The sequence below is a fragment of the Mus caroli genome, chromosome 6 (assembly GCF_900094665.2).
Source record: "Mus caroli chromosome 6, CAROLI_EIJ_v1.1, whole genome shotgun sequence".
Taxonomy (NCBI): domain Eukaryota; kingdom Metazoa; phylum Chordata; class Mammalia; order Rodentia; family Muridae; genus Mus; species Mus caroli.
In genome coordinates this window covers 91,685,485-91,699,545 of record NC_034575.1, presented here as the reverse complement: position 1 = coordinate 91,699,545, position 14,061 = coordinate 91,685,485, and the positions used below count along the sequence as shown (strand labels likewise).

The following is a 14,061-nucleotide window of genomic DNA, read 5'->3' as shown; positions in this document are numbered from 1 at the left end:
TCCCCTCCCCTTGCTCTTTTTCTAATTCATGGCTGCTTCTTTCAGTAATATTGCTGTTATATACGTATATGCATATATATTCCTAAATATAACCTGCTTAGTCTGTATAATGTTACTTGTATATATGTTTTCAGGGCTGACCGTTGGGTATTGGATATCCAGTTGGTGTTCTTATCTGGGGAAGACTATTTCTCCAGTGCTCAGCATTCCTTAATTGCCAGTAGTTCTTTGTGTAGGTCTCTCGGGCTTTCTCCTGTCCACATTAGCGTGTCAATTGTTGCTATTCTTGTTCAGCCCTTGTTTAGGAGGTCCTGCTGGTGAGACTTATTGCATGTAGCTTCTGACATTGCTAGGAGACACTACATCTTAGCAAACTCCCTGATCCTTTGGGGATTTTTTTTTTTTCTTCTGCAATAATTCCTAAACCTTAGGTGAGGGGGTTGTTTTGTTAAAAAAAAAAAAAAATCCTTTGGGACTGGGCTTCACAGCCAATTTTGATTGGTTGTGGTTTTCTATGGAGGTCTGCTTGCAAAAAGATGTTCCTCTCTGAGCATACATAAGCATTTAAAATGTAGTCAGGGATGATGCTGGCTTAGTAAAGGGGTGGTTGTAAATTCTCCTCTAAGATCCATGATTTCACTAGCCATGGATAATTGGTGAGGTTTCTAGACCTAAACATGATTTCCCTCTTGTTGAGCAAGTCTTACCTATAGTCAGAGGACTGTTGGTCACTGCCAGAGCCTGCTGCACCCTCCCGGTTATTGTGCCATGTTGGTTGTTGTGGTTCATTGGTGTCATAGCTAGGGAAGACTGTTGTTTGCTTTCTTCCTTTGGAACCTTCCGTGGTTCCTTGTGGTACCATGAAAGCTAGTCCCCAGGGAGGAGGCCTCAGGTCAGCTCCAGCTCAGGGGTTCCAAGGGCTTTTTATCTGAAGTGCATGGTGTCTCCAGCAGTAGGGATTTATCATCCACGTCTGGGGCCAACCAAGGGCAATAGCAAGAGCCTGTAGTGTTTTCAGAGTCTCTTGGTCAACCCTGACCAGCAACTTAAAAGGGGCCTTCTTATGCTTGGGGTAGGGGTTCTGTTAGATGTAGGGGCCTTTGGCTCTAGGAGAGAACATCATCAGCCCAAAATGAGAGAATTTCACTTAAAGGTATAGTTATTCACAGACTTATATGTATTATAAATTTCTTAGGTAGATACTTAATAGTATGAAAATGTAATGTAGGAATCACATTATGACATTTAAAATTTTTTTTACCCCTTATTACCTTCTCTTGCCCCTCCCTCTCCCAGTGATTTTTCTCATCTTCCAAGCCCAGTACCTCTTCTGTTTCCATGCCTCTCCACAACTCTGTCCATCAATCTGTCAGTCTCTCTCTCTCTCTCTGTACTTTTTTTTTTTTTTTTTGACATTTTTGATTGAAGAAGCCTCATGGCAGGTTTATTTAGATTGTCTCTTTACGCTGAGTGTTGCTCATTGCTGGTGGATAGTACCTGTAAGACGACAGTGTTCTTCTTCCTGTTATTAAGTGTCCTCTCTCCTCTCCCTAGGCAGGTCACTTAACCCCCCGAAGATGGCTGAACCTGCAGGAGTACCAGAGCAAGAAGCTCATGTCAGAGCACGGAGTGAGAGTGCAGAGGTTCTTTGTTGCCAACACTGCTAAGGAGGCTCTCGAGGCAGCCAAGAGATTGAGTAAGTTGTTCCAGAGGGTGAGTGCCGGCTGCCGTCAGTGAAGACAGGACAGGGCTTCCCATTTCTGTCCTTTTATCTTCTTACCTGGGTGGGAATTTTGAATTGCAAAAGCAGAAGAATACTTAAATTAGGAAAACTTGATTCCTTCTCTTGAGATAGCAGCACATGGGGTCACCTTGTGGAAATTTCTTTCAAGTTTTCCTTTGTGCCCTCTTCTATCAACTATAGCTTAGTGGTGGGAAGAAATAGGGCAGGTAGATTGGACATGAGAGTGGCATCCTTCTAGAAACCCCTTAAAAGCTGGGATGAGTGATTGGAAGAGCACGGGGTAGGCAGGCAGTGACCTTAGCTTTGTTATGTACTCCATGTTGGCCTCCAACTTGTGATTCTCCTACTGAGGCTGAGTGCTGACATCACAGATGTGTGCTGGTGGAGCCTGGGCAAGAGCAGCGTTTCAAAGCCCAACTCTTTTGTTCTCCCATGACCAGTTCTAACTGTCTATGAAGTCCTCCTCCTTTCTGTCTCTCTGGTTCATTAGCTATAGAGCAAAGCTGTGTTTCCCGCCCATCACTGTCTTCAGGGCCTTATTCATTGCAGTGATGACAGGTCTCAGCTGTACATCTAGCACTGGATGGTGGAGAATCAGATCCTGCCATCTTCTTTCCAGTGTAATATTTTAAACATCCTCTTATTGTTACTTAAATTATCTAGTATAAATAAAATGGAAACCACATAGTATATTTAAAATCTATAGTAGTCTTTGAAAAGAAAAAAGTAATAGGTAAAATCAATTTTGATAATACATGATATGTAATATACCCAGTTAGTAGCATTTTATCATGAGACTGATATTAATAAGTTATCAGTATTTTTCTCCTATTTCTTTTGTTTCCCTGTTTTTGTTTTGTTTTGTTTTTTGTTTGTTTAAGATAGTTTATGTAGCCCAGGCTGGCCTTAAAGTAATTCTGTTGCTGAGGATGATCTTGAACTTGTTCCTGTCTGCCTCCAGAGTGGGAGGATTATAGGCTTGTAGCATTATCTCTGGCTCATATGGTCCAGGACTCAAACCCAGGACCTTGTGCATCATGTAGGTGAGAATTCTAACAAATGAAGTATCCACAGGACTGAAGTCTCACAAATCTTGTTTTTATCTTACACTATAACACGTTCATTTCACACGAGTCTCACGTCAGATGTTCAGCAGATACTGTGTCAGCTGGGCTATCTGGACAGTGTAGTTCTGGACACTAGAAGGATTTAAATATACCTACAGCCTTAGGGCTCAGATTTTTCCTGCTACTCTTGGAGAAGCACCCTACTGTGCTCCGTAACCTGATAAAGAATGATTTCCTAGACTTATCCAAGAAGGGACAAGTTTTGTTTTAGGGGTTTAAAAATGAGAACAAAAAATAAAGTGAAGTTGGTCTTCGCTTTTCCTTGCCTTGGTTTTCAAGGCCGAGGCAGAGTCCTGGTGTTGAGGCAGCAGCTCATTCAGTGAGCGAGCAGACAAGCAAGCGGGCACGTTCACACTCAGAGAGTAGTTGCTCTAGACTGAGGGATCGTCTAGTTTCTGATGTTGGATTCTGTTGATCCGAGAGGAAATTAATGACATTTAAAAGGAGATGCTGAAATTGTAGGTTTAAAATGAAACAAACTGATAGTGAATGTGAAAGGTGTCTGTGTCATTGTCACTGGGATTGCCTACAGACAGCCAAGGAAAAGAATCTGGCCGAACTCCACAGTGTTCATGTTCTCACTACTGCAAGAGCCACAAGAACACTTTTACCAAATATGTTTGAGGTTAAGATTAAAGCTGTGGAACATGTATGTCTTCCTGATTGTGCTGAGATTATATATATGTATGTATATGTATATATATGAGTGAGAGAGAGAGGCTGGGCTATAAAACCTTAAGAGGTCTACTTTGCCTTCTGAGGTTTTGATTCCTCAAGATTTACAACTTTTCAAAATGGCCCCACCAGTTGTGGTCTTCGTGAACCTATGTGTGATACTTTATATTTTAGCTACAATGGACATTTTGAAGTAAAATGATATATTATGAAAGTTTTTGAAAATGCGCCTTGATATTAGTATACCTATGTTCCAGTGTAGTCCCTGCATCCCACTCCCTACGTCCCTTTCTTTCATGGTATCTGAACCCATATACCCGGTCGTCTGTGGATCAGCCATGTTTGTAACTCTCCTGGACCAAACAGAATGTTACCTCTCAGCTCCCAAACGTTTTCATTGCTCCACGTCTTCTGTGGTGCCTCTTTTGTATTTAGTCAGTTACCAAATCTTGTCAATAATTAGCTTAGCATTTTTACTTTATTGACAGAGAAGCAGGCGATGTAAGGTTAAAACACTTGTCAGCATTGTGAAGTTAATAAGCAACAGAGATGGGATTTGCCCCCAGCTCTGTTAGATTACATACTGCCCGCCATGCCTTTTCCTCATGGCTGACTCTTGGTGATGCTCTAGGGAGATGGTTTGTGTGCGTCAGCATGTTTAAGATGGAAAATGCGTATTAATAAAATTAGAAGGTTGTATTAAAACTTGATATGGAAGGATCTTAGATGCAGTTTATAAAACCTGTAATTTGTGGATATTAATGATTCATTTTGTTGTATCTCTTTGGGCAACAGAACATTTTGCTGTCTAGTTGTGGAAGCTTGTTAAACTTGAACATTTGTTAAAGTGGTCAATACTAAACTATTGTTTCTGGAATACAATTTATAATTCTAAGATGTTGAACAAGATTATCATTGCCTTGCATTGAAAACAGGTTTATGCCTAACTGAAGAGAATAAGTTTGGCTTGGTAAATTAAGATTTTACCATATGAGCAGTTCTCACTTATGCAGAAGTTTATAAGAGCATCTGAGTATGCTTTAAAGGATGACTGATTGGGCTGGAGAGATGGCCCAGTGGCTACAGCTGCATCCATGCCTCATCGCCTGACTTTGATTCCTGGGACCAATGCTAGAAGTAGAGAACTGATTGCATGTGCACACAAACACACACACACACGATAAATATCTCTAGGAGCCTTATTAAGGCATATCAATGCATGCTTTCTTTTCATTTGGACTATGGAATTCAGAGGTTGTGAGAGCAAACCCACTGTGCGCAGGACTGGTGTGTACACTGCCCTTTAGTTCTCTCTAAGATACACCGAGGATGTTGGTGTAACTCAGAAGTGCTGTAATATAAACACAGATAAAACATGGGGCACTGCCACGTTCAATCTTCAGAATCTACAATTTGTTAGCTATTGTCTTCACATTGACTGAAACTCTTGACATTTCATTAAGCAGGAAAAAGTATATATGAAAGCCTCCAGTTTGTTTTTTTTAAACTCAGGAAGGAGAATTAAATGGAGAAATTAATCTTCTCTGAGCTAACGACATCCATGTGAAATGCAGATGGGAGCTCTCATTGCAATCCGCTAGCTTGGGTTGCTTTCAGCTAGAGCATGTTTCCATTCATCAATATAAGAACTTAACCTTGTTTTACATAATTACATCCTGAAGCCTGGCAAATTACTTACCATTAAGGAATTGTACTTCCTGTCTTAAGGGAGCTGCTACCCATTGACACTGAGTGGCAGCTGCTGTTGGTCCTGTAGACAGTTAAATACAGCAGCCTCAGGAGCTGTTGAGGCTTTGCCATGCGTGGTTGAGGTCTTCCTTTGTACTGAGCAGATCTCTTTGTCTTACAGTGACAGTCAAGGCTAGCTTTGATCTCTGTGAAGTAAATACTCATTTTAGCAGCCTCTCATGAGTCTCGGGGATCAGCAATGCAATGATAGAATTTGAGTCCCCTGGGTGTGTGTTCCCCTGAAGTTCAAGAAGGTCTACTTTCCAGAGATAGCAGTGCTGGTGCCAGAATGAAAGTTCCTAGGCTGAGTCAAATGCCTTTCTGCCTGCTAGTGGCCCCTTTGGTGCTTTTACCATTTCTGAACCTGATTCTCTGGCCTTGATGAGTAAGTGAACTTCCTAATACTGTTTTTTTGTTTGTTAGTGGTGTTGTTTTGTTTTGTTTTTGTCTTTTTTATTTTGTGGCGAGTGCCTCTGTATGTATGTGTGTGTGTGTGTACACGTGATTATTTCATGTGGAACACCTTTTCTTTTGACGCCCTTCCCTCCTTTCCTCTGCCCCTTTGTGTAGCTTAGGCTTGCACTTGGGCTCTGACGACTGCTAGGCCAGCCTTGTAATTAAGGGTCTACATCCACATCCCACAGAGTTACCTTCTGGTTGGTGCTAGTAACCCTGGCTTGTCCAACATAGGTCCTGGGCATGGAGTTCACCATAGCAGTGTTGTGCTGCAGGAAGTTATCACCCATGTAAGCTATGCACGGTTCCTAAAAGTATCTGAGTTGACATAATAGTTGGCCTAACTGTATTCCTGGAAATAATTCCATTCATCAAGCTTTTAATGACATTTCCCATTATATGTATTTTAGCAGAGAAATCTCTCTCTTCTAAAATGTTCTTTCTCTTTTTTCTGGTTCTTCAAATATAAATGGGCTTCTCCTTGGAAGACCTCAGGGCAGGGTTATCCTTTAAGTAACTGTCTTGTGTCCCTGAACAGAAGCAACAGGAGAGCTGTGGAGTCAGGGCCATATCCAGGCAGGCTCTGGGAGGCAGGCCGAGGGGACGGACTGCACTTGGAGCTTCCTTTCAGTCTCCTTAGAAACGGTGTGAACATGCTTTGAAAACCTGAGCTGACATTCAGCAGTGCGAGAACACAACACTTTCGAAGACACAAAGAGTCAACCTTCTGGCCCAGACCATATGCCTGGCATCCTGTCAAATGTGTGACTCCATTGTTTCATGCAGTCTTCACTTAAACCAAAGGAAACGAATCAGGAGATTTCTGTGTGTCCTTCCGTGTGTCTCTATCACTAGTGTGCCTTTCATAGAGTCAGGTATCAACTTGTTTTGAAAACCTGCTCATACAGTGAACAGGAGGGTTGTGTTTCACACAGCCTCATCTCCCAGGGACTCATCTTCACGAACTTTGCTATACAGTACTTACTCTGCTCTGTCTTAGTTCATTTGTGGGCTGTACTCCTGAGTGTTCACTGAGTGTCTTAGACAGTTGAAAATGCAGAAAATGTGCTTGGAGGAAATGGCCCAGGGCTAGTGTTGTAGGACCTCTCTGTGGATGTTAGGACTTTTAAAAAGAAACTTTAAACACATAAACCTCTAGTAATTTTCAAGATGTTTAAACACATACAGCTCTAATAATTTTCACGATGTTTTAATCTTGGAAAACCCAGAAAAGTAAAAAGCAACATCAAAACTAAAAATTTTTTTAAAAAAAGAAAACTAAAAATCTTCTTTTATTCCATTATCCAAGGGGAACCTGTATTAACGTTAATATTTCCTTTCACATTTTCATGTTAATATATTTTTTCTTTCCTCCATTATTTGACTGTATCTACGTGATTAAATAGTATAATTGCAAGGTAATGAATTTGCTTATTAATTTGGAAAACAACATTTTTAAAAATCTGCATGCTTATCACTTAAATAGTATTTTTTTCTTAAAAGTATTATTTTTATTATTGCATAGTGTCCGCATTGACCACCGTATTTCATGCTGTGAGTCTTTGTCCTGTTGTCATATGGGTAGAAGATTCGTTAGCATTCCCTAGCCCAGTTTAGCTCAGATAAGAATGATCCCCATGCGGAAATCCCCACGCGGTGATCTTATTCAGCCCCAGCGACTTATACTCCCTTTATCTTCTCACTCTGCCATCTTCAGCAAGCGCTTCCAGAGATGACCCGAGGGAGGAAAGGCATGGCGAGCTGCCAGGAGAGATCTGCTCGGACTACCTGCCTTACCTCACCTAATTCCATTGTCTGAGACTGGCTGGCTCTGGGCTGTGTAGACCAGGCTGGTATGGAGTTCACAGCTGGCCCAGTATTTAGACTTAACCTTTTTCTTCTTCTACTCCTCTTCTCTCTTTTCCCCTCCCCTCCCCTTTCTCTTCCTCTTCTTTCTCTTTCTCTTCCTCCCACCTCTCCTTTTCCTCTTCCTCCTCCTAGTATTGCATTTGTTTATTTATTTGTGTGTGTGTGTATGTGTGTGTGTGTGTAAGCCATAGCACTTATGTGGTGATCAGAGGGCATCTTGCAGGAGTGTGCCCTCTAATCACCCTGTGGGCTCTGGGTGTCCAATTATAAGCCGTCAGGGTTATAGGTAAGCACCTTTCCCTCTTTGGCCCAGTATTTAGACCCGTGAGAGAGCCTTTGGTCTTTGATTGGAGGCTGATGTGATAATGGGCCACATCATCAGGTTGATCATCCCCCTCCACTTTGCTGGTTATTTTCAGCATACAGTTTGCTTGGCTGTAAAGTTGTGACTAATAATATGTACCTAACAGATGATTTAGATTTAGGAAGAAAGATGAGAGACTCACTAAGTTCCTATTTCTCTTCAGAGTGAACAAAACCAGTGTTTTGAGCTTTCATCAGAAGAATAAAATAGCTATTAACAATGCCAATAGCATATAAAAAATAAAATTTCTCAGTGCTTTTGTGATAGCAGCTAAGTGTTAAACTCAATTTATTTACATTCTCAGATGACTTGATATTGAATATATTATTACTCATATTTTGCTAGTTGGTATTTTCTAGGAAGATGGTGGTATATGAAGTCCAAAGCTGCATAATTTTTAAAGAAAATGAAAATCACATTGCAACAGAATAAATATTACCGAAAGAATTATGCTTTTAAGATGCTGTGCTATTCTCCAAGGTGGTTATTATAGACACTGACAGTGTTTAGCATGCTCATAAATAGCACTAACTCTCCACCTGCATTTTCTAGGTTATCTACAAAATATAAAAACTCTGGAAATAAATTAGAAGCTTTAAAGGGATGATACCGCTTCATCTACCTTAGAATGAAAATTGATGTGTAAACAGCCAGCCTCAATTATGTATTTTTTTTCTTCATTCAGTGTAGAATAAACTAAGACATTTGGGAGCCTGTTATTTCTCTCAAATTAAATGTGAACCTAGTATTGCAATTTTTCTTTTCTCTTTAGCCTTTTGAGTGAATGTAATAGTTACTGCTGTATGAGGAAAAGGAAACAGATGGGGCATAGCTAACAGCGAAATAGCACTAGAAGTATTTTATATGCAAAATCAGTGTCTTCAGATGCTGTGTGTGGAAGAAAAAGAAGCAGCTGTAAATACATACATAATTTCTCTGTCAGTAACTTCACCAGCATCATACACAGGTGAAAACATCTAGATTCTTTTAGGACACTTGCTCGGACTTTCTTTTTCACCTTCTGTGGATGCAGTGTACAGTCACTGTTGGCATACAGGATAGGGTTGCAGGGTGGCAGGGCGCCTTTCCCAACCCATCACCCTTTTGCTCCTTCCCATGTCTCCTGTGTGTCCCTGTCTTGGCATCTTTGTTCATAGTTTTCCTCTACAGTGCGACTACTTGTCTTTTTCTTCCATCCTTTTTATTAAAACTATGTATTTTTCTCACATAATCTGTTTTGATTACAGTTTCCCCTCCCTTTATTCCTCCCAGTTCCTCCCACCTCCCCTTCCATCCAGATCCACCCTTGTCTCTCATAAGAAAACAAGCAGGTTTTTAGGTATAGTAGTAAAGTATGATAAGAGAAAAACCAACACATCAGAACAGGACAAAACAAACAGAAGGAAAAGAGCCCAAGAAAAAGCACAAGAAACAGATGCAGACTCACAGACTCACTCGTTCATACTTAGAAGTCCCATAAAAACAGCCCACATAACTGGAAGTTATATATGCAGAGGACCTCTAGGGTAAAGGTAGAGAAAAACATCTCAATATATTAATAAAGTAAAATTAAAAATCAAAATTAAGATAGAATACAAAGTAAAAAAAGGAAAACCCTTTGGCAGCCTTCAAAGGTGCCATTGAGTCTGTGTTCTGGTGGCCATTCGCTGCTGTGCATGGTGCCTACTCTTAAGAGAATTTTGTTTACTTGGTGTGGTGATTTAATTCAGCATGGCTCCCATAGACTTATAGATTTGCATGCTTGGTCACCGGGAAATGGCATTATTAGGAGATGTGGCCTTGTTGCTTTGTTGAAGGAAGTGTTTCACTGAGGGCAGACCTTGAGGTTTCAAAAGCTCAAGCCAGGCCCAGTGTCTTTCTCTCTTCCTGCTGCCTGTTGATCCAGATGTAAAACTCTTTCAGCTACCTCTCCAGGACAGGGTCTACCTATGTGTCACCATAACGGACTAAAGCTCTAAACTGTAAGCCAGCTCCAAATCAATATTTCCTTTATAAGTGTTGCTGTGGTCATGGTGTCTCTTCACAACAATAGAACATTGACTAAGACACTAGTGAGAGTTCCTTGAAGAAAACAAATTTCATTTGCAAGTAATTATGAATTAGCTTCTGGGTTAGGGGACGGGGGCATATGCCCACTTGTTCTTTCAGCTCTAGGACCCCATCTGGTACAGACCTGTGTAGGCCCTGTTCATGGAGCCTCATGAGTTTGTATGTGCATTGATCTTGTTCATTTAGAGGGTCTTGTTTCCTTGATATCCTCCATCCTCTCTGGCTCTTATGCTCTTTATGTCTTCTCTTGTGCAGGGTTCCCTGAGCCCTGAGGGGAGGGATTTAATGGAGATACTCTGTTTAGGGCTTGAGTGTTCTAAGGTCTTTCTGCATGTTATCTGACTATGAGTCTATGTTTTGTCCCATCTGTTGCAGGAGGAAATGTCTCTAATGATGACTGAGCAAGGCACTCATCTATGAATATAGCACAATATCATTAGGAGTCTTTTAATTGCTATATGTTTTTAAACGATTGTATTTGGTTTTCCCTTAGGTCCCTGGGCTTTTTAGTCTCAGATTCTTGGTCACCCACAGAGACATTTGCTCAACCATATTCTTTGCTGCTTTATTTATAATAGCTAGAAAATTTAAGCCACCTAGATGTCTCTCAGCAGATAAATAGATAAAGAAAATGTGGTCCATTTACATAATAGTCTATTACTCAGCTGTTAAAAAACAAAACAAACAAACAAAAACAACCCCAAATCATGAAATACAGAGATAAATGGATGAACTAGAAAAAAAAAATCATCCTAAGTGAGGCAGTACATATCCAGAAAGACAAACATGGAATGAATCCTCTTATATGTAGATATTAGCTGTTATGTCAGTGACACTATAATTAGTAAGAAGGGACTTGGGGAGGTGGGGTAGGGCGTATGACACACAGATAGATATCCCTAAAAAGGAAATAGATGGTTATGGATGGATGAGGGAGGATTGAAAGGGAGGATCAAGTGGAGAGTGGAAGGGGAGAGAAGAATGAGGGGGGAAATTCAGGGGGAACCAGCTAAAATTAGGGACCATTCGAGGGGTATTGTGAAAAGCTAATACAATAGAAGCTTCCTAAGTATATGTGTGTGTGTGTGTGTGTGTGTGTCTTATCTACAGAAAAGATAAAATAGGATCTAAATGAAGTCGCCCAATAAGGATAAAAAGCTACTGGACGTGGCTTTTTATCAAATGAAGCTTCCAGTGTGAGGGCTGGGTTACATTGTTGAAAGGGGATCCCGTGAAACAACCCAGGCTGTTGCCAAGACTATTAGTTCCTCTCCCCAAACAGACAGCAAGGCCCTATTGCTGAGTAACACCTCCCACAACTCTCGAAACATGGAGAAGATGAGCTGGTATCTACAGTAAGCCTTCACCTCTGTATTCTAGGTATGGGAAGGTGATCTGATGCTACCAAAGGAGAAATGTAAGCAGTAACCCAGGCCGACCCCTGTTGGTTGATCTGCAATGGTGTTCTGGCTGCAAAATCCGCCAGTGCAGTGGTGGGACTAACCTGCAACTGTCTGCTCTGACTTATGGTCCATTCCATGGGATAGACGCAGTGCTTGGGCAGTGGTTGGGGGCAGTGTGACTTCTTTCACATTGAGGAGGACCCTGGTTTGCCCTGATTTCTCTTTTGAGACAGTTTATCCATCTTTCTTTGTTTTGCCTTGACTGTTATTCTCCTGCCTCTAATTCCTGAGTGCTGAGATTACAGGTGTGTACCACCACACTCAGAGCTAAGGAGTCTTATGAAGGAGCATGATAGCTTTAAATAGTAACCCATTGGTTCACAAAGTGTTTAAATGAGGGTTGAAGAAAATGAAAATAATAGGATTGAGTGCTGGGCCCCAGTGGATGGCTGAAGGCTTGCTTTGTTTCAGGGCTGAGACCATTCCATTCATCTCTATTTCTCATCCTCTTACTTTGAGGCAGGACCTGAATTGCAGGTATCTTGACTGTAGTGGAGGTTCCAAAGGTAATGACTGAATGGAAACTTTAACTAAAGAGCAAAGCAAGCACCGAGCTGTCCATCAGCAGTGAAAGTTGTGGTGTGTGGCTTCTCTATTTTATGTACTTGGGTATGTCCTTAACCTTTGTTTAATGGGGAAGGCAAAACCAAGGGATTGTTATCCCTCTGGGCAATAGTGAGAGGGGAGCTTTGGCCTGCTGTTAGCCTTGGCAGGATTTTCTCTAGAGAGTCTCCTCAGAGTGGTCTTCAAGTCAAGTGCCACAAAACAGCCTTGGTCACAATGTAGCAGTTGTTAGATCAGTTGAATCTGCTTAAACAAAAACAGCTCATTAGCCTCATCTTCGTGAGCACCATCAGTTCACATTAATACAGGCCCTGGTCTACAGTGGCTTTTTATTCTTCTTATATTTGTAAACTGTGCTTTCAACTAGGGCATCTTTGGAAGTGTGCACATTTCATTTGAAATGTGCCCCAAATATACTCATTCTGAGCCTTTTTAAAAAAAATCACCAAATCCCCTGCTCCTGGACAGGGGTAGGGAGGGTGTGTGTGTGTGTGTGTGAGAGAGAGAGAGAGAGAGAGAGAGAGACAGAGAGACAGAGAGACAGAGAGACAGAGAGACAGTGACAGAGAGATCTGATATTAGATCTCCAGCTCTGCCTGATTTTTGTTTGTGATAAGGTGGGATAACAAGGAAAAGATGGGAAGACTCACACCTTCCATAGCTCTTAATTCATTGAACAGCTGCTGAGGTTTTAAGGATGATGGAGAGTGTGGAACTTCTGAGACAGTCGTACCCTAACGGAGGCACTATTGCATGGCCCACAGGAATACAGGGAGAATAAAGGCATGGCAGGAAGGGGTGACTGCCCTACTGTGACTGTGGTGGTCAGGGAAGCCTCCTGAAAGAGGTGAAGATGGTCTCTTTCTTGGATTTTCATTTAATCGAATGTGTTTAATGAGCAGACCTTGTTCTGTCCTTTAAGTAGAGACATTGGCATTTCTCCCCTTCCTGTTGAGTCTCAGGAAAATGATATCTCAAAATAATTGGCACAAAATTAATACTTGCTTTGAGCAAAGATGTTATGACTGCTGGGTTTGCCATTTGTATGTAAAGCTTGTTTCTTGGTAAAGAGCAACTGCACACTGACAAAATGAAGTGGTTGTCTCAAGACCGGGTATTTGTATCTGTGCTCCTGATGTCTTAGCCAAGCATGCCTTGTTTTGCTTCTATGTCGTTTTTAACCTCTTTAAGTAGAGCCCGATTTGACAAGGTTGAGGCTTTCATTGGTGCAAATATATGCTAGGTGGCAGAACTGTGATAGCTGACGTGCTTGGAGAATTTTGTTTTTGTTTTGTTTTGTTCTTGTTTTTGAAGCAGGGTTTCTCTGTTTAGCCTGTCTGTGGAATTCATTCTGTAGGCCAGGTAGGCCTCAAACTCAGAGATCCACTTGCCTCTGCCTCCTGAGTGCTTGGATTAAAGACATCTGCTATCATCACCTGGCCCCTGATGTTTGGAGAACTCAAGTGCTTTGTTTACCTCATCTCGATGAAGATTGAATTTTCATTTTTGATAGTAGGCCTTGAATGTAGGGCCCATGCATGCTAAGCCAGCGTTCTGCCATAAACCTGTGTCTAGTCTTCTTACATTAAAACAAATTGTAACAAGTTCTCACAGTGTTACCCAGGCTGACCTTCAGTTTGTGATCCTCCTGCCTCAGCCTCCTGAGGAACTGGGATTACAGGGGAATGCCCCCAGGCCTGGCCTCATGGGATCTTCAGGAGACCTCTTGGTAATGTGTCATTATCCTTATCTATAGTTCAAAAAAGAGTCCTCTATGAAGGAGAACAAACATCTTTGCCTAAGAGGTCCAGGCATAGAGACATATTCAGAAACAGGGGAGTAAGAGTCAGCACTGTAGCCCCTAGGATGCAGTATTGTACCTATTAGGCTGCATATCATCACTCAAACTCAAATGGGTCTCTTTATGCTTTCTTCTCTCCTAAGAACATCACAGACTTGAGGGGTTCCCACAAGGCCCTT

At 41.5% G+C, this 14,061-nt stretch overlaps 1 protein-coding gene across 1 annotated transcript in view; it reads left to right on the top strand.

The window, feature by feature from the left end:
* The window catches only part of Suclg2 (succinate-CoA ligase GDP-forming beta subunit), a 238,335-nt gene that overhangs the window by 56,263 nt on the left and 168,011 nt on the right, over positions 1-14,061 (top strand). The window contains exon 2 of the mRNA XM_021164922.2: positions 1,555-1,696. Coding sequence (XP_021020581.2) covers positions 1,555-1,696 — 142 coding nt within the window. The remainder of the gene's footprint in view (positions 1-1,554; positions 1,697-14,061) is intronic.